The sequence below is a fragment of the Abrus precatorius genome, unplaced genomic scaffold (genome assembly GCF_003935025.1).
Source record: "Abrus precatorius isolate BTA unplaced genomic scaffold, Abrus_2018 Scaffold10, whole genome shotgun sequence".
NCBI classification, from domain to species: domain Eukaryota; kingdom Viridiplantae; phylum Streptophyta; class Magnoliopsida; order Fabales; family Fabaceae; genus Abrus; species Abrus precatorius.
In genome coordinates, this window is record NW_020874292.1 from 20,379,800 (window position 1) to 20,402,761 (window position 22,962).

Genomic DNA, 22,962 nt, shown 5'->3' on the forward strand with positions numbered 1-22,962 from the left:
TAATTCGTATAGATAGAGAGATCACATGTTTAATTATGTATTGTATCAGCATCATTATTTGAGTTCAAGTACAAAAGTAATTGGATTTTGAGTTGCGTGGTCACTCCTTGCATAGTTGCATCATCCATATTAGTCTTTATTTGCCATATTGCGCTTAAAAAAGCAATGATCGATTGACATTTTCCCCCCTCGAAGCAATTTTTATATCTATCTAATGTTTTCGGTTGTATAATATGTTAATTACTCCGGTATGGCAAGAGACAAAGTAATATTTTAAAGTTGTCTTCACTGTTCTATATCTTTTAATCCTTTATGTGTGGCCCTCGTGTGGGTTAGTTCCTGAATTCTCATTGCATAGCGCACAAGGCAGTTTTTTCACTTATTCTTTCCTCTGTATGTTAAGATTTGATCACTTGTGCGACAAGTTCTCTTCCTTTGGCACACCCAAACTCAGCATTTTCAACTTCGATTGCCTTTTCCCTTTCGATTCCTTTTGTGTGAGGTTGGCTCATTTGGAACTTTTTGTTGACCTTTGATGGTTGCATGGATCGATTAGTGTAATTAGCTTCACTCAAAAGCTACATAGGTATTGGCTTCATAATGATTCTCACTAGTTGCCCTTTTTGCAATTAAAAAAAACCATCATCATCATCATACCAAGAAAACAAGCAAGCTAGAGAGCAAGAGGGTTGGGATGGATGGTTACATGTCAAACACCTGCCTTCCCTTTTATGTCTTTATATACATAAATTTTGTTGCAAACAACCAAAGCTTTATGAAGAAGTTGAAAATTAGGCCCATTGTCATGACTTTGGCAATCATTATAGCTTCCAATTTGATTTGGCATTTTCAACTTTCCAAGTCAATCGGTAGCACATATTTTATGTGGGATTGGGAACTAGAATCTAATTGTGTTTTGAGTAATGGTTTTTCGGCTCTTTGAAGTTGCCAAAATCACATGCGCACTTCTCTTTCTGTCTCTGAAGGCGCATGTGGCATGTTAACAAACAAGCACGAGTGAGATGATTAGGAGGCTCAGTGGTTACAATCCGATTAAGCAATGAAATAATAATATTATTATAAGTAACAATTGAAAAGCAGGGGGACCCGGGGGGTTGAAGTTCTTTCGTACTAATTAATTGTGATAGACATACACTCGCATGGACAATAACACAATTAAAGGTCCAAATCGCAGCATGCTTTGCATATATATACAATGATACAAAAGGTCATACCCATTATTTCTTGGAAAAAAGGGATACATTCGATTAGAGACAAAGCGAAGTCAAATATTGGGATGCAGTCTAATTCCAGTATATTATAATGTCGTTCAACTTGTATGAACATAATAAATGTGCATTTTGTTTAAACTTGAATACACAACTATAAATACAAGGTCAAAATGTACTTAAAAAATAATTTAAAACAACACATGAAAAGTTCAATAGAATCCATTCATTCTCTACCTATTTCACTTATTTTACTTAAATTTTGTTTTTCCTCTTCCTTATTCATTCCCATACATTTCAAGAATATGAATCCATTTCTCTCCTTCTTACTTTGATATTCATTTTTGTACAGAAACACAAACTTACTAAAATGTTGCTATATATCATTTTATATACAACTAATTAAGTTCAATTAGATGGATTCAATCTTCAAAATCTCAATGTGAAAAGGGCATTTGACTTGAAATTAATATATAAAAATGAAAAATATCATTTTAAATTGAAATCTCAGTTGTTTAATATATACTACCTCCAATCTTTATTATAATAGATTCAAGATGTATTAAATATTAAATTTCTTTTATACTCTTTTTTTATTAATTTTATTAAATATACAAATTATTAACTACATCATTTAATATCATAGATATTCTTAAAATAAAATTTATATTTATAAAAAATATAACTGATTTAATTATTTTTCTTAGTCATAGTAATTTAGTCTTTTAGTTTTTATAAAAAGTACTTGAGCTAATAACTTGGAAGAGAAGTGTTACCGATCAGTTGCATCTTTTTGGGACTTGTGACTGTTAATTAATAAAAGAACCATAATGAATTGAAATACATCTATGATATTACTTGGTAGCGAAGGATTTACGTAAATTGTATTCTTCGTAAATGGTGAATGTTACTATCCAAGTTGTAATGAAGGAATTGTGGAACAACGCATTCTGGACTGCCTAGTTACTAGGAAACGTTGCCTTTTAATGCAGTGATGTACTAGGTTTTTGTTTTGTTTTTATCAAAATCACTGAGAAATTCATGCTTCTTCAGTTCTTCATATACGTTACATGGGGGACCTGTTTTACGCAACAAATCAGGAAAGAAGGTTACTAAATTAAGAGGAAATGAAAAATGGAGAGTAAATTAATGTCATTTGTTGGTTAATGCAAAATAGGAAAAACACAGGTGGAATGAATTTTTCTTAATTAGGAGCAGTGAATATATTCATTATCCTACTCTCAGTTACATGTATGTGTTGGAATCAAGTGTAAATAAAGTTTCACTTATAATTTGGCATGATCATGTTGAGGAATTTATAAGGAAATGGACCTTTCTGTTTCATCTTTTTTTTCTACTCAAATTTTGAAAGAAATCTATTGATGATAGAACAAAACACCTCTCTTTGTTCACATTAAAAGCACACCAATCGTTTTTGTAACTTTTTTTTGTCATCCACAAATCCACTTTCATCTATGTTATTCATTATCAAGTACACCTTTAGCCTTTACCAAGATTATCATTAACCCGGTACAGCAATTTTATTGTTAGCATCTTCATTCATTCTAATTAATCTGTTGCTCTTTCTTCCCTGTGTGAATGTGTCTCTCTTCACGAGCAGTAATACATCCTGAGGGTCATGTCCCTGCGAAAATTACGCATTCATTAATTCACTGACAAATACAAAAAATAAGAACTTATTATCTTCACCATTCCATAAAGTTGATAATAAATTGAATTTATATAAGAGAGCAACAAAAATGTTATAGCGTATGGATTCTTTTATCTCAGCATTTATTTACTTCCCTTCCTTCTTTTACTAAAAGTTTGAAATGTGTATAAATATTTTAGCAACTGTATGATGGTTTAATTTCGATCTAGAAACTAAGTATGTGTTTGAGTGTGATTACTTTTATTGCAGATTGAAAGTTTTTTCGTATGAAAAAATCATAAAAGTACTATTTATTTATATTGAGTTTTGTTGCATAAAAAACTTAAGTACATGATTATTTCAAAAAGAAATAATTTAATATGCTGAAACTTGAGCATTTTAGATTATAAACTACTTATTTTCTAGTTAAATTTTATTTTTTCTCATTTTATTCTTAATAATTAATTATTTTAGATACAAAATCAATTTTACACATAACTTTATTTTTTTATAATTTTACCGAAAAATGATTCTTTTGTAAAATTTAAATATATTTAAATATTTAAAAATACTTCTCATTTCACATATTTAAATATAAAAAACATTTTATATAATTAATTATTATATATAATCACCTGCTTAGATAAACTATTTTTTAAAACTAATCTACACACACTAAGTTCAAATTTTATGGAACGGATATGATTCGTTTCGTTCTGTGGCCCAAATATTTACTAGGCTCAATTATGGTGTCTAATCATGTCAAATATTATATTAGCTCTTGCATATTATTGTGTACTGTATTTGATATTAGATATTAGATTAGATGCTGATGACAAAGATAGCCAACCCAAATTCTTGGACTCTTCTGTTTTTCATCCCTACTTCACCCAATTTACGAGCAGCCTTGTCATTAAATTACAATGCTCCTCATCATTATCAAGTGTGTGCTAGTGGATATATACGAGAAGAGAAAGAACCCCATGCGAATATGGTAAGCATCATGTAATGGTCTGTCACTCTTTGGTGACAATATGTGCATATAATATAGTGCTCACGCTGGGGCTTGAAAGCATGCCAATGCTTGCATCACACATGACTTGATGCTTCCCTAAGCAGCCACCCATATTTATTAAAAAATTAAACCAAAAAAAAAAAAAAAAAGAAGAAAGAAAGAAGAGAAAATGTTCCTTAGCATTGTGACACAAGACAACTAGCTACCAAAAACAATCGCTGTAGGCAAAAGCTATAAAGCTTAATAGGTTTATTGCCCATTGCTCAGTTGCAAGCTTCCCTTACAGTGCTCAATGGGCTCCACAGTCCTCTTCCTCTTCTCACGTTTCGTGAATATTATAACTTTATTCTCTCCACGATCACTGCACATGAGAGCCCCAACTCCCAATTGTAGGGATGACATTTCACATGTTTTTAATACTTTTTTTTTTTGTTATTCAGTGAAATTTCACCTGTGTTTTTTTAAAACAATTTGAATGCACCTTTAATTCGTACATAAAGCTGGCATTTAAAGTTAAATAAAATTAATTTTGAGTCATTGAATATAATTGAGATAAATATATAAATTGAATTATTATAAACTACACATTAATTCCTATTAAAATAAATTTTTCATCAGAAAATTCATTTTTTTAATTTAAATCAAATAAGCTTGTAATTTTTAAACAAAAAAAAAAGTATTATTAGCATAATATTTCTCTCATTAAAGTCTCTCTCTTTTTTCTTCTTCTAAACTATAAATACCATTCCTAGCTAAGATGTAGTTCTCATAGAATCAATAACATCAGCATTCAGATAAACTAATTTTTTAATATTTTTTTCTATATATAATATTAGAACTCAAGACCTTACTTAAAGAGAATTAAATAGATATCACATGAACCAACTATTTGATTCATTAAAACCACTTTATTATTATTACTAGTTTAGTAGCTTGTAAAATGTCCACGTGTTTTATTTTATATAGTAAATATACATATAATTAATAATTAAAAAAATTATTTTGAAATAATTATATATAAATAATAAAAATATTTTGAACAATAATTTTTTACAAATTATTTTGACTAACTTATTTTAACTTAACTCTATAACTATGAATAATATGTATCAAATAATAAAAATTAATAACATTTTAAAATAATACTTTTATTGTACAGTATAAAAGATTTATTAAATATCAATAATTAATATATATTAATAACTTTTATGTGATGAGACTCTTAAATTTTAAATTTGAAAAAATGAAAAAAATAAGATAATTTTATAAATATAAAAGATATTTACGAACAATATAAAAACTTATATAAGATAATAAGATAAAAAGTTTTAGAATAGGTGTATAACAAACGAATTACGAAGATTTTTTTTTTTTTTTTTGTAGAACGGAAATGTTTTTTTTTTTTGAAAGTAAACTCTGGTATACGGGTTAATGGGTTTATTATTATTATTATTATTATTAAGAAAATACCCTCACGTGCACCAACTTTAATGCGACAGTGGTGATGCAAAAAAATAATGTAATGAAACGTAAATTAAGCGCCACCATATCTGGATTTACTGGGTTATTGACCCATGTTAATGGCTGAGAATGGACACTGTGCTGGCGATTATCCACGTGTTCTTATACAGAATAAGGGGCAAACAAATTTGAGGGGCTATGGTAGTGATTAGTGAATTGGATCTTTGAAAGCATGACGTCATTCTGCATATCGTTTGTCCATGAATTTTTTACATATAGTGCCCCACTTGAAGGGCTACTAGGGAGATCTAGCTACACCCATTTCCCTGATTACAATGGCAGCTACACTAGATTTAACTAGACCCAGTAAACAACATTAACGATAAGTAACAAGCAACAATTATTTTACTTAATTTTCCATTTGGATACTGCAACTAGCTGGCTAGAAAGCTAATTGAATCCCTTGCATGATGATCTAATTTGGTAAGCTTATTTCGTCAAGATCATCCAATGACAAGAAAACTTCATCCAAACAAGACAGTTCTGCTCCATTGTCATCGTCTCCATTGCGCTCATAAACACGACATATCACCCATTTATTGTGATCCTGAATCAAACAAAAAAGGGGAGGAAATAAAATCAGCAATCAAATCAAAGTGTTGTACGATTGTTTTCAAATTGTCACTGTATATATTTTTGTGGTGAAACTTTTCTTAACTATATCATACGTATACATTATAAATACTAACTATTTTTTGTTGTGGCTTTCTTTTGGATGATCTGCTGGAGGAAGCAGAATCTGAGAGACGATATTCTTGCATTATCCAATTGGTTTTGATACCAGAAGGGGATTCTCCAACATGGAACACAAAATACTTCTTCATGCCAACTCTCTTGTTGTTTGTGCTAGAAACCACTGGTTCTTCCATTCCCGTTGGCTTCCAATACCCATTGCCAGTGACCCTATTTTGTATCCTTCTGCTATAGTAGTACCATTGGTTTCCCTCTGCCAAAGCTCTACCTGTCCATCAATAATATACATAATACAATATACCAACGTTCAATTTTCCATTTATATATCCTAACAGTTAAAATTGATTGGCATGCATGAAATGAATTGAAACAAATAGCTGTATTGAAAGTTGAAACCAAAACAAATAAAGAATGGTACCGTACCTTCAAGTTCCCATGGATCATAGGGGTAGACCTCAAGATCAGGGATGACATCAGGGTGGCAAGGTAAAAGCGATGCCTTTCTGTGAAGGAAATGAACTACAAGTTCTTCATCTGTGGGATAAAAGCGAAACCCGGGTGGAAGATTAACATTGTTATCTCCCATTGAAGGCACAACAAATGAAATAGGGATCGATGAGGATGAAGATGGTGTTAATGTTCAAGGTGGGTTTGGAAAGGACGGTATTTATAGTGCAAAGAGATAGAGAAGGTAGAGACTTAGGGAGAACAGGAATAAATATAGACAGATAGATATATATCAGGGTTTGACGTGAAATAGAAAATGGCTTTTATCACGTACAGAACAGATATATCTTATCAAAATATTTCATAATATTTTTTTTGGCACGGAAAGACTTAACGCAATAGCACCCAAGGCGGCGGATAACGGTAAACGTGATGGAAATTGGAATGGATAGATACTTCTTCAAGAAACGGGATCTCAACAGTGTGTTTGGAGGGTGGCTGGTGGGAGAGTGTTCAATGTAGTGTGACAACACATTTTTATTTTTAATTTTTGCAGTTATATATAAGTGTGTGTATGAATATATAAGGATAAGTGAAGACTTTGATGGTATGGGTCATCATCACACTTCATGCTGATATCATCCACCTGCGGTTGTCCATGTAGCATACATTAGTATGGGTTTGGTCTTGAGCCAATTGAACTGGGGTGACCCACCTCTTGGGGTGTATCTATATATGCTTCATAATTATTATCAGCAATCACCTTATTATTTTTTTCTATTTAAATATAACAAGAACTTTTTGTTTCACTCTCTACCCATATGCTTGCTTCTGCCTAGCTTTGTAATCAATGAATTAGTAGGAGTAGCCCAGTGGGAACTGCACATACATCCCACATGAAACAAAGCAATCAATGATTTCTTTGGAAGGGGGAGTTTAACTGATTCACTTGGGTCATTGGTGGAGCCAAGGAAGTCCCCACGTTATTTATATAATTATTTATTAAATCTTGCATAAGAAAGAAACAAGTGCATTAAACTACACTAACAATGAAGTACCTTCCTTATAACTTATTCTACCATGAATTATTTACATTTTTATATTATTTACATTTTTATTTTTTCACTCCAACGATGTCGACATTGATTTTTTTATTGATTCAGAAGGTTGGCAGTAATATTTATTCCGTTAAACTAGACATCATTGTTTTGTTTCTGATGACTAATATACGTTTTTACTTTTTATATTACGATCTGACTCCAACTATAATCATAATGATTAAGAGTTAAATATAAAAGAGTTACTATTTACGGTACAAGGTATTTCTTCTAAGTCTTCATTATTAACTACACTATCATGCTTCATAATTGGTACCTAAGTACATTTTTCCTTGCATTGACCCAATAAACCATAGCTAATAGTTTTCGTTACAACACTACCTCTGACATTAGTTTGTTTAGTTATCTTGTACAGTATATATATAAGATATACAAAAGTCAATATATGAATCATTTTTCAACCTTCATTATCAATTTAGTCTTACAATCATTTCTTAATTCTCTTTTATTATGAGCATGATACCTTAGATGGTATAAGAGCTCTTATGCTCATCCATGGCTTCTAAAAAATTACTTCACAGGACTCAGTTTTAGAAAATAGAGCTCGTGGTTTGTTCTAATTCAGACATTCAATAGCCCAATATAGATCAAACTCGATGATAATATTTTTCTAACATGGAAATAACAAGTGTTAGCAACAATCAAAATATTGAAATTTTCAAAATACATATTTGTTGAATCCATATAATTAAGAGAGAAATATCTCTCCCAAGGTGATGTCAATCAAGAAAATCTACAAGTACAGAAAAAGGAAAAAGAAATTAGTCAAGATTACCTGAATAATAAGTAATCAACTCCTTGTTGCATGGCTTTTGACATCGTTGTCACAAGGAGTTCTAACTAAGATGGTTGGACTGGATAATTCATACTAGATTTGGAAGAAATTACAAGTATATTTTGCATCTCAAATCTGTGCAAAAGTCAACAAGTTGAAGTTACAACTTAGAACTATCAAGAAAGGAGAAAACTCGATCAATGATTATTTATTACAAACCAAAAAATTGTAGACTCTCTTGCTTCGGTGGAAGCACCAATTTCTGCCAACAAACACATTAACGTCGTTCTTGATGGGCTCCCTAAAGATTATGATCCTTTTGTTACATCAATAACATCAAAATTCAATCCATATACAGTTGATGAGATTGAAGCTCTACTCTAGCTTAAGTAGAGCATTTTAAGATACACAAAAAAGAATGAATTGTAATTGTTGCATGCTAATTTTGTTGCTGGTTTTTGTTAGTTTGGTTGTTAGCTTCGCTTTTTTATTTGTTTCCTTCGAAGGTGGGTAGTTAATATCTAACTCCTAGCTATATAAAGGATTTAGTTGTTGTATTGTTTAAGTTTTTGTAGATATAAGTTAGTTTCAGTTGTTTGTTTTCAAAACCTCTCTCAAAAGCTTTCCAAAAATGGGATTCTCTTTTTGAAATTCATCAAGATAGTATGGTGAGCCTTCTGGTTCGTTATACTTCTATTATCCTCCTTCTTCCTTCTTGCAATCATGTCTTTTTTAGATTATTCTGATTACAACAAAAACCCCTCAAACTTTTTTTACTTGCATCCAAATGAGAACCCAACTCTTGTCTTGGTCTTGCCACTCTTAAGTGGCAAAATTATCACATTTGGGCTCCAAACATGAGACTCCCCTTGGATACCAAGAATAAGGTTGATTTCATCAATAGAAATCTTAAACAACCATCCAAGACTTATTCCTTGTTTAGTCCATAGAAAAGATGTAATAACATGGTTCTTTCTTTGATTAGAATTTAGTGGAAGAATTAATCCTCAAATCTATTCTTTGGATACAACTTGCTTTGGATACACAGAAATATTAGAAAGACCGCTTTGTACTTAGGGACATATTTTGAATTTTGATATTCAAAAGAAACTTATAGATTGCAACAAGGAGATTTAGATGTCACTGGGTATCTTACCAAACTCAAGACTCTATGGGAGGACTTAGAGAATCTAAGACTCATTCCACATTGTAAGTGTTATATATCTTGTTCTTGTGCTGTTAAAGTAGTCAAAGTAAACTAAGTAGCATGCTATAAATTTGGTCTTTACAAGAACCCCAATTGTGAATGGTATTTCTTCATTTTGCATGCTAACATTTGGGGTTCATACTCTCTAATTTCATTTTTCGGTCATAAATATGTTTTGTGAGATGTTCTTATTTTATAATAGTTCTTTCTCAATTGTCATCCCAAAGTCTCATGGTGAAAGAGGGATAAATTAAAACATTTTCACAAACACATTATCCCAATTAAGACACACCAACATAAATATATTACATAACTAAGCCATAAAGGCATCATGTCCACAATGCATGAATAATTATTACAAACCTTCAAAATTTTTCCTATTTAAATATTATACATTACAAGGAAAAGAAGGCAACTAAAGAAAACAAACACATGGACATATAAACAAGTTAGAATTCTTTCTCCACTTGATCCCTTTCTTAATCATCCTATCCATCTGACGGAGAGTCATCATCAAGTCCCAAATAAGCAACTACAAAGCAAAGAGAAAAAGGTACCTCCATTCTAGCTTCTCCTTGTATGACTATTAAGTTAACATTAGAATTATTAACAACAATTATAGTTAAAATAATAAAATCCATAAATATAATGGTTTGGTTGGAGTCACTAGATTCTTCTGTTCCTATACTAAATGTCAAGGTTTGCATAAGAGTGTTTGGAGTATTTCCACTCATTTTGCATCCATATACTCATATTGGACACACCACATAGAAAAAGGGTAAATACAAACATTTATAAAAATTATATAAGGCAATATTTATGCATAAATGAAATAATTCTTATCTAAAAAATTATATAATCACACAATAATCAATCAATCAATTCAAGGTCTTTGTTTGTAAATTCTCCATAGAGTTATTAATTAATTATCCAATATTATCAATTTTGGGTTGAAATTAAGAGTTGTGTCTGCAATCTGGCTAGTGTCATAGGTATATCTTCTCCTTTTACCGAAGACAAAACATAAGTTCATAATTTTTATTTTTATGATCACTACTAGTAGCCTTAAACCAATCTTGTTATGCTCTAATGCTTGTCATGATAAGCTAGCAAAGTTTCCACTGTTTATGACACAAGTTACCCATGCTTGATTCCCTATAAGTCTTGTCCTATGGGATATTTCATTCTTAGTTCAAGCAGAATCTGAGAGAAAGGCTTAAAGTCAGTCCTGCGAGCTAAGAAAGTTTTTAGTAAGGCTGGGATATTCTCCTTTAAGCCAGTACCCATAAGCAAGGAGTTAGAAGTAAGCAAAAGAGAGAGCGAGGAAGGCTTAAACTTGTAGTAAGGAAAGGAGAAATGAGACAAAGGCAAACTAAGGACCTCTATCTCTAAACTCTAAAAGCTAGAAAGTGCTAACTCCAGGCCTTATCCTAAACCCTTAAATTACAACATCACCGATAAATGTATAAAATGAGTAATTTTAGATGATGACTTGAGCACTTTTCATGTTAAAAGTTTAAATTATTTTGTTAAATTCCTCCTAAACTTGGAACTTTTACAATTACTTGTATATTTCAGGAAAAGAATGCAATTGTAAGAGTTTTTGTTCCTTTTTAATCTATTTTATAGTTGGAATCAAAAGAAAAACATCACTCAAAGTTGAAGAAAATTGGAAAAGTAAGAAAAAGAGCATATAAAGTAAGAAGTTGCAGAAAAAGTTGGCTTCTAGAGGTTTTTCGCTGTAGCAAAATATCCTTGTTGCAGCGAGAATGCTTAAGTTTAATGAGGGAGATTTTGTGCTCCTCTCACTACAACCTAATTTTTATCTCCATGTCTCACTACAGTGACACCTCTTCGTTGTAGCGAGAGAAGTTTTGTGCAGACCAGTATAAAAGACGACTTTTATGTATTTGAGGGACACTGTTCTATTTGATAATTTCAGAGAGAGAGAGCAGTGCAGGACAGAGGAAAAGAGTAGGAATACTCAAGTTTTGATGTTCTACACCTTTTGTATCTCATTTCTTGATACTATGGTTGCAATAAGCAGCTAGAATTTGTCTAGGATTAATTGTAAATCTTCAAACTTGATGTATTCTTAATAATTTATATAAATATAACTGTTTCTTCTTCATTTCTATTGATTTGGTGATTTCAATTCATGTTAATATTTGAATCTATCTATTTGATAGTTTCTTGAGCTCCAATCTGAGTTATATTTGAAAAAGTATTACTTAGATTCATATCTAATTGAGATTACTCAATAATTGGTTACTCTAGGAATAAGTTTTAAGTTATTGATTGCTTTTAAATCCTGATTTTAATGCTAAATAATTTGTTAATTGTTTGAGGAATCAACATTTAAGAAATTATCTTAGAAATATATTTTCAAGGAATTGAAATATATGATTTTTGTATTTTGCATCAAATTCATTAGAAATGATTACTTTATTTGTCACTGAATTACTAGAGTACAGAGAGGGAGATAGATAAAATTCAATCTCAGTTTCTTTAATTTGAATTTTACTATATTTTACATTATCATTTTACATTATAATTGTTACTCAAAATTTCATAAAATTCTCATCAATCAATTTTATTGTATATAAGCTCAATTAATTTTTATTTTAACAATTAATACATTTTGAATTGCTCTCTGAGGATGATAGTTCGGTACTATACCGATTATTACTTGCAACAGACCCAGTACACTTGCTGTGTTTGAAGAAAAAGTCTTAACAAGTTTTTGGCGCCATTGCCAGGGAGTAATGTGCAATTTGTATTAGTTTTTAAGTATAGTTAATTAAGTATTATAATTAGTTTTATTCAATATTCGTTTATTTGATTACTCTTTGTTACTAATTTTGTTTCAAGTTCCTTGTTTATGATATTGCAAGGAAAAGCCCCTGCAGATCAGTTGTTGTTTGATCTAGAGATTGAAAAGACATCCAGAAGAAATAATAGCGTAACAAGGAAGAAAAAGAAGCAAGTACAACAAGAAGCATCTTCAACTTCATAACCATTGGAAATTCACTCAGACTCAGAGAAAGAATAAATGACTGATGCTGGGGAAGATAACCAAGGTGGAAATGAGAATGGTGGAAATCAAAGAAGGAATAGATGACCAAGAGAAAATCTACCACAAAGAAGAACTCTCGGTGGCTATGTCATGCATCAAGGTCCAAGGCATTATTCAAGTATAGTAGTGCCACCCAATGCAAGAGCTATAGAAATTAAACCCGCTTTCCTGAATTTGATTAATTCACATCAATTCTCAGGAAAGGACTATGAAGATCCTTATGCCCATCTTGATACTTTTTATGAATTGGTGTCTACTATGGGTTTTGATGATAAGGAGGAGGAGGTAGCATATCTGAAGCTATTTCTATTTTCTCTTATTGGGGAAGCAAAGTAATGGTTAGAATCACATCCAAATCAGAGTTTGACAAGCTGGAGTGATGTGGAAAGGAAATTTCTTACTAAATTCTTTCCACCTTACAAGTATATAAGTGCAAAATCAGATATCTCCACTTTCAGACAAAGTAAGGATGAGGCATTTTATGAAGCCTGAGAATGTTTTTAGTTCTTACTTAGGAAATGTCCTAACCATGGGTTTGAATATGTGGATCAGTTGAACATATTTTGCAATGATCTACAGCTTGACACTAAAATGATTTTGGATGCTGCTGCTGGTGGAAGAATGATGACAGTAGATGCAGAGCAAGCCACAAGAATAATTAATGCTCTCTCATCCAATGATAGACAAGCTTAGCATAATAGAAGGGTAGTGCAGAGAAGATAAGTTTTAGATTTGAGCACATCTAATGCTATTCTTGCTCAAAATAAAATCTTGACTCAATAGATTGAAGCCTTCACTAAAAAAATGACCAAGTTGACAAAACAGCTTTTAGAGCAGCAAACATCAGGACACCTCCCCCAACACACAAACCAACCCAAAGGAGCATTACAAATCAATTACCATAAGAAGTGGTAAGGAGATTGGAAGAGGGATTGGTGATCATTTAGTAAATGAAGAGGAGGTGAAGGAGAGAGAAGAGAAGGAGAGAAAAGGGAGTGAAAAAGAAAAGAGTAGAAGTGAAGAAGTTGAAAAAAATAATGAGAGATGTGTATATAGTGAGAAAAAGAAAGAAAAAGAAAAAAAATAAGAGTGATAGAAGGAAGGATAAGGGTGAGTTCCCACAATTGAAAGACCTACCGTACCCTAAGATTCCTTCTAAGAAAGACAAGGAAAGATAATTTGCTAGATTCATGGACAATTTTAAAAGATTACGAATTAATATTCCTTTCATGGAGGCTATGGTGCAAATGCCAACCTATGCTAGATTCATGAAAGAGTTGCTCACAAAGAAAAGAATATTATCAGAAGAGACAGTGGAGTTAAAGACAGGTTGCAATACAATAATTCATAAATCTTTACCTCAAAAAATAGAGGATCCAGGTAGCTTCACAATTCTAGTAACCATAGGTGTATTGCCTGTGGGAAAGGCTTTGTTGGATTTCGGAGCAAGTATCAACCTAATGCCACTATCCATGTTGAAAAGGATTGAGGAGATGGAGATCAAACCTACAAGAATGACTTTGCAACTAGCAGATAGATCTATGAAATTTCTTTATGGTGTAGTAGAGGATGTCTTAGTGAAGGTGAATGAATTTGTATTTCTTGTTGATTTTGTAATCATGATATGGAAGAAGATGTGGAAGTCCCTCTAATTTTCGGAAGACCTTTCATGAAGATTGCCAAGGTGATTATTGATGTAGATGATGGCAAACTCAAGGTGAGAGTTTATGATAAAGAAGTCAATTTTAATGTCTTTGAAGCCATGCACCATCCTAAAGATAAACAACAATGTTTTAGGATAGATGTAATTGATGAGTTATGCTTGGTGGAAAAGACACAATTGCACAAGGCCAGTCCATTGGAAAAAGCTTGAATTGAAGCTTATCAAGATTTAAATGAAGAAGAGGAAAAGGAGATTGAAGATTGTTTCAAGAATCTAGATCCTCTAAAGAACTACCTCCATATGAAACTCATCATGAAAATTTGCTTCAGGAAGAGAAGATAGAGGAGCAGAAATTAGAGTTGAAAATGTTACCATCATATCTTAAATATATGTTTCTCATAGATGGAAGGAAGAAGCCAGTAGTGATTAGCAGTGCATTACCAAAAAGAGATGAAGAAAAATTGATTTCAATGTTGAAGGCAAATGAAGGAGCTATAAGGTGGACTTTATCAAATCTTAAAGGTATTAGTCCTTCTTATTGCATGCACAAGATTTACATAGAAGCATATTTCAAACTAATAGCTCAACCTTAGAGACGTCTAAATCTTAACATGAAAGAGATGGTGAAGAAGAAAGTAATGAAATTGTTGGATGTAAGAATGATTTATCTTATTTCAGACAGTGCCTGAGTTAGTCCAGTTTAGGTAGTCCCAAAGAAAGGAGGAATGACTGTGATCAGAAACGATAAGGATGAATTGATTCTAACAAGAACAGTTACTGGTTAGAGAATGTGTATTGATTACAGAAAACTTAATCAAGCTACTAGGAAATATCACTTCCTTTTACCATTTATGGATCAAATGCTGGAGAGATTAGCTAGACAAGCCTGTTACTGCTTTCTAGATGGATACTCCGGTTACAATCAGATCACTATAGATCTAGAAGATCAGGAGAAAAATGCCTTCACATGTTTATTTAGTATTTTTGCTTATAGAAAGATGCCATTTTGATTGTATAATGTACCAGCTACTTTCCAAAGATGCATGTTAGCCATCTTCTCAGACTTAGTGGAGAAATGCATAGAAGTATTCATGGGTAACTTCTCAGTTTTTGGATCATCATTTGAAGATTGCCTGACAAACTTGGACACCGTACTGAAATGGTGTGTTGAAACAAATTTGGTGCTCAATTGGAAAAAATGTCATTTTATGGTGACTGATGCCGTAGTGTTAGGCCATAAGTTTGTTTCACTGCATAATCCTTAAAGAAACAGGAGTCAAGCTATGAGACTTTAAACAAGTGCTTCCTAGGAGGCAACCCAATGTTTGTTTGTGCAATTCTATCATGTATGTTGTTTGTTTTCAGAATTTATTAGCTGTTTAAGGAATTTAATATGGTATTTTGTGACTCTGCGTATGATTCAATGTATCTATTCCTGTTTTGTTGTGAATTTGAGCATTGGATGTTAGATGAATTGATTTTGAAAGGTGAAGTAATTAAAGGGTGAAAAAGAATAGAGAATGTTAAGGTTAGATGAGTGTAAAAATAAGTCTGGGGAAGCATTATGTGTGCTTTTTGCTACAGCGAGAAGAAATGAGCGAAGGAAGTAGCTTAGACTGTAAGCATGTCCCTATAGCGAGACAAAAGGCTGTCGTCGTAGCAAGAACACTTTTGCTATAGTGAGACTCCTCTTGCTACAGCTAAAAAAATAGATAAAATTGCACACACTTTTATGATATTTTTGCTACAGCGAGAGACTCCTCGCTGTAGTGAGAGAGCCCCCTAAAAAACTAGTGAAACTGTTGTCTTCTTGCTACAGCAAGAAGGCTCTCGCTGTAGCGAGAAGACGTCGCTGTAGCTAGAGTTGTGTGACCCAATTTTTAAATTGCAGAGAAGAGGGCCATTTTAACATTTTTAAACCCTCCCTTTTCCCCTAAATCCTCTCAAGTCTTCTTCCTAACCAAAAGTCACTCACATTTCACTCTCACTCAGTCAAGAATCTGTACAATGAGTCAAGGGTAGGTCTTTTTTTTTTATTTGGTTTTTCTTTCTCCCTCTTATTCTCCCTCTTATCGTTTTATATTATAATTGTTACTCAAAATTTCATAAAAATCATCAATCTATTTTATTGTATATAAGCTCAATTAATTTTTTATCTTAACAATTAATACATTTTGAATTGCTATCTGAGGACAATATTTCGGTACTCTACCGGTTATTACTTGCAACAGATCTGGTACACTTGCCATGTTCGATTGAAAAGTCTCAACAATCACCTATATAGACAATAGTATGTCAAGAATGAAGAGAGATGGGAATAAATGAAAGCAAACGAGAATGTAAACAGAGAAAGACGACTGAAAGTTAGCATGGGTAAGTCATTCCTTACTTTATGGCTTACAGAAGTACTTGACTAGCCTGCTTAACTTGCTTTTATACTTCTCTTTTAGAGTCTGGGCCAATGAGTAAGGGATTCGCAATGGATATGCTCCAAAGAAGAAGACTTTCTAGAGTAGAAACTGCTTTATAAGAAGAAGTAGCTCATCTACGAGGAAGTACTTATTTTTCATATTCCTATCCCTAACAAGTATAGACTCTCTCTTCTATTCATTTAGTAAAGAGTCAATCACCTGTAACCACAAATGCTATAGTAACTGCTCCAACTGAACCCTCACTAGTTGCAGCGGATGAGCGTTGGGCACTCTCTTATCTTATGTGGACCGACCAACACTTTTTGTCTTTCTCCTGTATTGTAGCATATTCAACCTCTTTCATATTCACAAATAACAAACACAACAATATCACAACTATCATTTGTCCAACAAGTTCATTATCACAGCTCCATATCAAGACAATAATTAATCATATGAACATAGCCAAAATCAATTTTTTAGATTTCATGCACCAACTTGTAAAATTTATAACTAAATAAATATAAGTACAAAAATTATGAAATCATTGAGATTTTTTCTTTCTTTAAGTGTATACTATAATATAAAAATACAAGCAAAATTCAGACACTTTCAGAGAGTTACATGAGTCTCAAATTTTCTCTACTATTCACAAATCATCTTCCTTAGAAACCAACGCAGAAAAATTCATAACAAATTCATTTCTAACAAGAAACCAGTGAGATTATTCTTTTTAATATGTTTTTTTTAGATGAAAATACTTCATGATTCAGATACTTGTAGATATAATTTCAAGATTAAAATTTTAACTGTATGTGACAAATGATCATACTTCAGCAACAACATATTAGAAAAAATATATATGATGCAATTCAATACCAAAATTCATGAAATCAGTGGCATTATTTTCTTTTATACATTTAATTTCACAATAAAATACAATTGAAAATTAATCATCCATAGATTTCAAAACAATTTATATTTTCCTTTTTGTTATTTATATAAATTTACTTTCTTATAACAATTAAATGAAAAAATCATAACTATTTTATTTTAAGTCCAAAAATCATAAAACTAGTGAGGATATCTTTCTTATAACATCTATTTTTATAAAAAAATACAAATAAAAAAACCATTCCTGTATAATCAAAAACACTTTTCATTATACTATACACAAACACGTCATCTTCACACATTAGAATATTGAAAAAAATCATAAGTAATTCATTTAAGATCTAAATTAAGTGAAACTAGTGAGAATATTTCTCTTAAGGAATATTTGTTCGTGAAAAAAATGTAAATAAAATAACTTCACTTATATATCTAAAAACAAAACCAATTTAGTACAAGTTGTTTCCAGAAAACCATTTTCATGCAATAGAATATTAAAAAAATCACAAATAATTCAAGTTAATTAAAATTAAGCAAGACCAATGGGAAAATTCTCATAAACTAGCTATCAATGTGAATAATATATTAACAAATTTTTTACAAAGAAATCTTTATATTTTTCAAATCTTATAGCTTAGTCCTTAAACTTTACAGTTTTTGCAAAAATGTCATTTTTTATAAATTTGGTAAATTTTAGATTGTCCAGCAAGTGTCTTATGATTTTATGGTTCTTATTTCATGTCTCCATAAGGTTCAAATTATCGTTTTGGTCCTACCACACATGTGGTCAAGTGTCATGCAGTTCTAAGGAAAATTTTGAGCGAAGTCCATGGTACTTTACCTTTTTTAGATTCAATCTTCCAAATTTATTCTTAGAACTTTGTCCTCATCATGTTTTTCATATAGTCCAAGGGTCCAAATATGTTCAAGGTTCCAAAGTTCATTCTCATAGTCATTTTTCATTTTTAGTCCATTTCTTTTTAAAAGTTCATTATTAAAAACATCAAAAATACTTTTTGGACTAAAAAATGATTTAAATCAAAGAAATAATCATAGATCCAACTTAGACGAGATAAAATCAAGTCATAAAACATATATCAACATGAATACATAATGATCTCATGAAAATAACACATAACAAGCAAAGTCATCAACCAATGCATCACTCTTTGAGGTTTATCTTAAATTTCAAGTAGTTACTTGTCTTAATCAAGATCATATTCATAGATCTACTAAATTCATGCAAGTTTAATACACCAAAAAAGGTTAATGGTTTCCCTATGACTCAAAAATCATTTAGGCATAGTATCATTTTTTATTATGAGTGATACCCTTCTAACTTGATCTTTGTGGAGTCCTCTTTCTCTCCTTATGCTCTTTCTTTTCCCTAGCTATACCTCCTAATATGAGAAGTTGACGCATTACCTGTCACATCTACTCACATACCACCTTACGATCATTGCAAAACACACTCACACACACCAAGATAAACAAAACGTAAGGGTGAACTTACGAAATAACAATCACGGTTATAAAAAAAAAAAAAGAATGTGAATATAACTGTTTATATAGCTTATTATTTCAATATTTTTCAGCACATAATGCAGCAATGTAGTCCATCTAATGCAAAATGCAATGACTTTGTTCTAACTAGTTTTACAACCCTAGTAATATAGAAGGAACCTACATTTTTTTGGTCTGGGAGTGACTCATCCTGGTACTTGGATCCTAATGTACAACATAATACAGCTCAGTGTGTTATCTAATCGATACATGCCTATCCTACCTAATCATGTAACTAGGTTCTAAAATAATGATATTTCATGATAATACAACTCATCCACAATTATGCATTTAAAATCTCAACAATATTTAGCGGAATATAGCAATTGCTCAACATTTACAACTTTTGTTATAGCATCATATCAGCACATATTCATTTATTTCAGCATATGAGGTTTGCAATACATGTTAAACATTTCACAACCTTTATTAAATATTTTAGCATAACATGTCTCAATACAACAATCCAACTTTCAAAATCAAGCACATAGATACTTGGTGTTCTACCTTAGGGTTTGTTCATACATCAACTCATTCTCAGCTAAAACAAAATTATATATATAAATATCTCAGCATATAAGGCTAACTCAAATCTCCTCACTAGTAGAAAATAGAAACCTTTGAGAAGAGAAACCCAAGAAGTAAGAAGTAGAGTCGAAGAACAAGGTCCCAGAAGCTCACCTAGATCTGCACTAAATGGAGGTTTCCACTTGGATCAGAAAGAAGGTTGGCCTTGAGAAGGTTTTCTCTAAGGAATAAAGGTGAGAGAACAGAGGCAAAATGAGAGAGAAAGATTGTCTGGTGAGAAATGAAGGTTTTTCTGCGTTGAGGATTTTTAAATACCTCTCCAGGTCTGTGTGTTCTCGCTTGAGCGAGCCAACTCTCGCTTGAGCGATCTCTGCTCTCGCCTGTGTGAGCTCATCCTCGCCTAGGCGAGGAAACTAGATTATGGAACTACCTAAATTTCTGTTATTCCCTAAGTGAGCAGCATTCTCGCCTGAGTGAGAATGGGTCCAGAGTGCTACCCATTTTTCCTGCGACTCCTTGCCTGAACGAGCTTGTCTCACCTTAGCGAGGTCATTTTTTGCCTAAGCGAGATCCCTTTTCACTTGGGCGAATAGGATAGTTGGATGGTCTTATTTGATCTCGCTTGAGCGAGAACACTTTAGAATGCCCAATTTAGCACAATTCAGTTTTGCCTGAGCGAGAACTACCTCGCCTGTGCAAGACACCCTGCACCCAGAACTCCTTAATGAGGCAATACAAGTCCTTGGCTATAATTCTTAGGTTATTACATATGTAACTCACTTAATGATTGATCACAACCTGCTCTGTTAATCATATTCAACAAAATCGTCACTTAGCACTACGAATACACAACTCTTTATTCGACAATCATACAACTTTCATATATATACTCTAACATATGAAAATGCATATAATTGAAGCATACACAACACAATTTAAAAGGAATAATACATATAAAAATATATAGGTCTAACAATATGAGTTTTATTTTGGTCCATTTTAAACTTCTCTCACAAGCTTACACATGTGTTCCTTTTGCAAAAGTAAAAAATGTCCTCCATCATGACTTTTGTCCTTTGATTCTTATCCAATTGCATCTCAACTTTCCTAGTTGCTTTCTGACTACCTTAGTTGCTTTTTAAAGCCACTATAGTTCCATTTGGATGGGGCATGTCATAGTTCAAATGGCTTCCTTGGGTTAGAACTAATTGAATCATTAGCAAATTCCTAATCATTACACCATTGACTTGACTTGACTTGACCTGATTGATTTTCATAGAATATGCTTGTCCAGCTGGGGTTTGGCCATAATTATCTTGTACTTAACTTATCTCTTAAGCATGATTAGGTGCACTTGGACTCTAATGGATTGCATGGCTTCTAGCCATTTTTCTACCTATTTCACGTGATTTTTTTTGGCTATTTTGAGAGACGTTTGGATAATATTTCTTGTTGCTTTTTAGGCTCCCATTTGGCTTGTCCAACAGGCTCTTCATATGCACTAACTATCTTAAAAACTTTATATTTTATTTCATTCATTTACTTGTCCAAAATAGGCCTTCATTGTAAGTCCTTCTAAGGATATTTTGATCATTTTGGTCAAGTTTTGCAATTATATTTTTTTAATATATTTTTAGACCTCACACAGTTTTTATAATTCCATTTTGGATGGTCTAAAATTATTATTAATTTTTTTTGGGTATTTAATATCTACTTATGTTACTCGATTCTTCATTGATAAGTCTCATTTCAATTAATTTTTGCTAAGGTTATTTTAATCTTCAAGTCTCTATGCACTATTTATTTCTAATTCATTAAGATTAATTTAATATAATAATCATAAAAAAGTGGTGAAAATTTGGGGGTATTACATTTTGACCTTGGTTGATGATTATTCTAGATTTGTTTGGGTTATTTTTATGAATATCAAAGGAGAAACTCAACAATTTAATCAATTTTACCTTTTATATAGAAACTCGACTTAAAAATACACTAAAATGTTTGAGGAGTGACAATGGGCTTGCATTCTAGATGCAAAAGCTAAAGGGATTTTTACACCAAAGAAGTTGTGTAGAAATCCCTCGACAAAATAGTATTGCTAAAAGAAAATTTTGGATGTAAAAGCAAAATGTCATACTACATGTTGGCATAGATTCGATGAGAACTTTTCTAGACCTATTTAGGTTTATAGCACTTAGTTTTAATTCTCAAAATTAAAACATCAATCATAATTTCTTAGCCATGCCAACCACAGTTCTTGATCCTTTATGGTACCTAAACTTTAGAGCTTTCAATCATCTTAGTCTAGATGAAAATCTCACTAGCAAGACCTTTTACAATGGTTTAGACAAAGTAAAAATTGGTAATGGTTTAGGTTTATGTATTGCTCATATTGACAAATCTATATTTTGTTCTTCCTCATCTATCTATGACACCTTTTCATTTATGTAAATATCCAATTTTATACAGGTCCCTTTCAAAAATAAATTTTAAAATTAAAAAATTAAATATAATGATTCGATTTTGTAGGAGTTTAAGAAAATAGATTCAAAATTTAAATTTCAAAATTTCAATTTTTAAATTTAAAATCAAATTTAGAGTCAAAGTAGTTAGATTTTTAGGAGAGTGGATGAGGAAGAAATCGAAAAATAAGGGGTCATGAGTTGTTGGAATCTTTATTAAAATAAAAAAAAATTGTATATTAAATGGGATCTAGGGTTTCAAAAAATACCTATAAATAGAAAGCTTAGGTCTTTAAAGAAGGAGGACAACTTTTGAATACGAAAACAAAATAGAAAGAATCAAGACCTCTTTGAGAGAGAGAAAAAAAAAGAGAGAATTGAAACCTCTTTGAGCAAGAGTTTCATAGAGAACTAGGGAAACACAAAGCAAAAAGAGGGGAGGAAATAAGAGAAAGCTATTTGACAGCGTCAAAAATCCTAAAGCACATTTCGAGGTCGATTACAGAGAACAAATCGAAGGAGAGATCCAACAATGAGAAAAAAAAAAACTTTTATCAAGTAATTGTTCTCCTTTTTATTTTTTGGTTTGTTTCTCATCATCCCTTTATCTAGTAAGGATTTTCTCTCTGTTTCTCATCCTCCTTTTATCTAATAAGGATTCTCGTTCTTTGTTTGTTTCCCATCCTCCCTATATCTAATATGGATTCTCGTT

The 22,962-nt window shown here is 31.7% G+C and overlaps 1 protein-coding gene across 2 annotated transcripts; it reads right to left on the reverse strand.

Moving 5' to 3' along the window:
* Positions 1-5,803: 5,803 nt before the first annotated feature.
* Positions 5,804-6,716, reverse strand: LOC113853066 (NAC domain-containing protein 104-like). 2 transcript variants are annotated; one of them, XM_027483513.1, is made up of 3 exons: positions 6,533-6,716; positions 6,106-6,377; positions 5,804-5,963 (listed from the first exon to the last, which is right to left on the reverse strand). In XM_027483513.1, the coding sequence occupies exons 1-3, from the start codon at positions 6,693-6,695 to the stop codon at positions 5,832-5,834; spliced, it is 567 nt and encodes a 188-aa protein (XP_027339314.1). In that variant the 5' UTR covers positions 6,696-6,716; the 3' UTR covers positions 5,804-5,831. The 2 variants fall into 2 exon arrangements, with proteins under 2 accessions (XP_027339314.1, XP_027339315.1); XM_027483514.1 differs by having other exon boundaries at positions 6,091-6,377.
* Between the last annotated feature and the right edge of the window lie 16,246 nt (positions 6,717-22,962).

Coding starts and splice junctions, on each gene's coding strand:
- LOC113853066 (XM_027483514.1), bottom strand. CDS start 6,695: ATGGGAGATAACAATGTTAATCTTCCACCCGGGTTTCGCTTTTATCCC. Junction 6,378..6,532: donor TGATCCATGGGAACTTGAAG/GTACGGTACCAT, acceptor ATTGATGGACAG/GTAGAGCTTTGGCAGAGGGA. Junction 5,964..6,090: donor AAATAGTTAGTATTTATAAT/GTATACGTATGA, acceptor TGTTTGATTCAG/GATCACAATAAATGGGTGAT.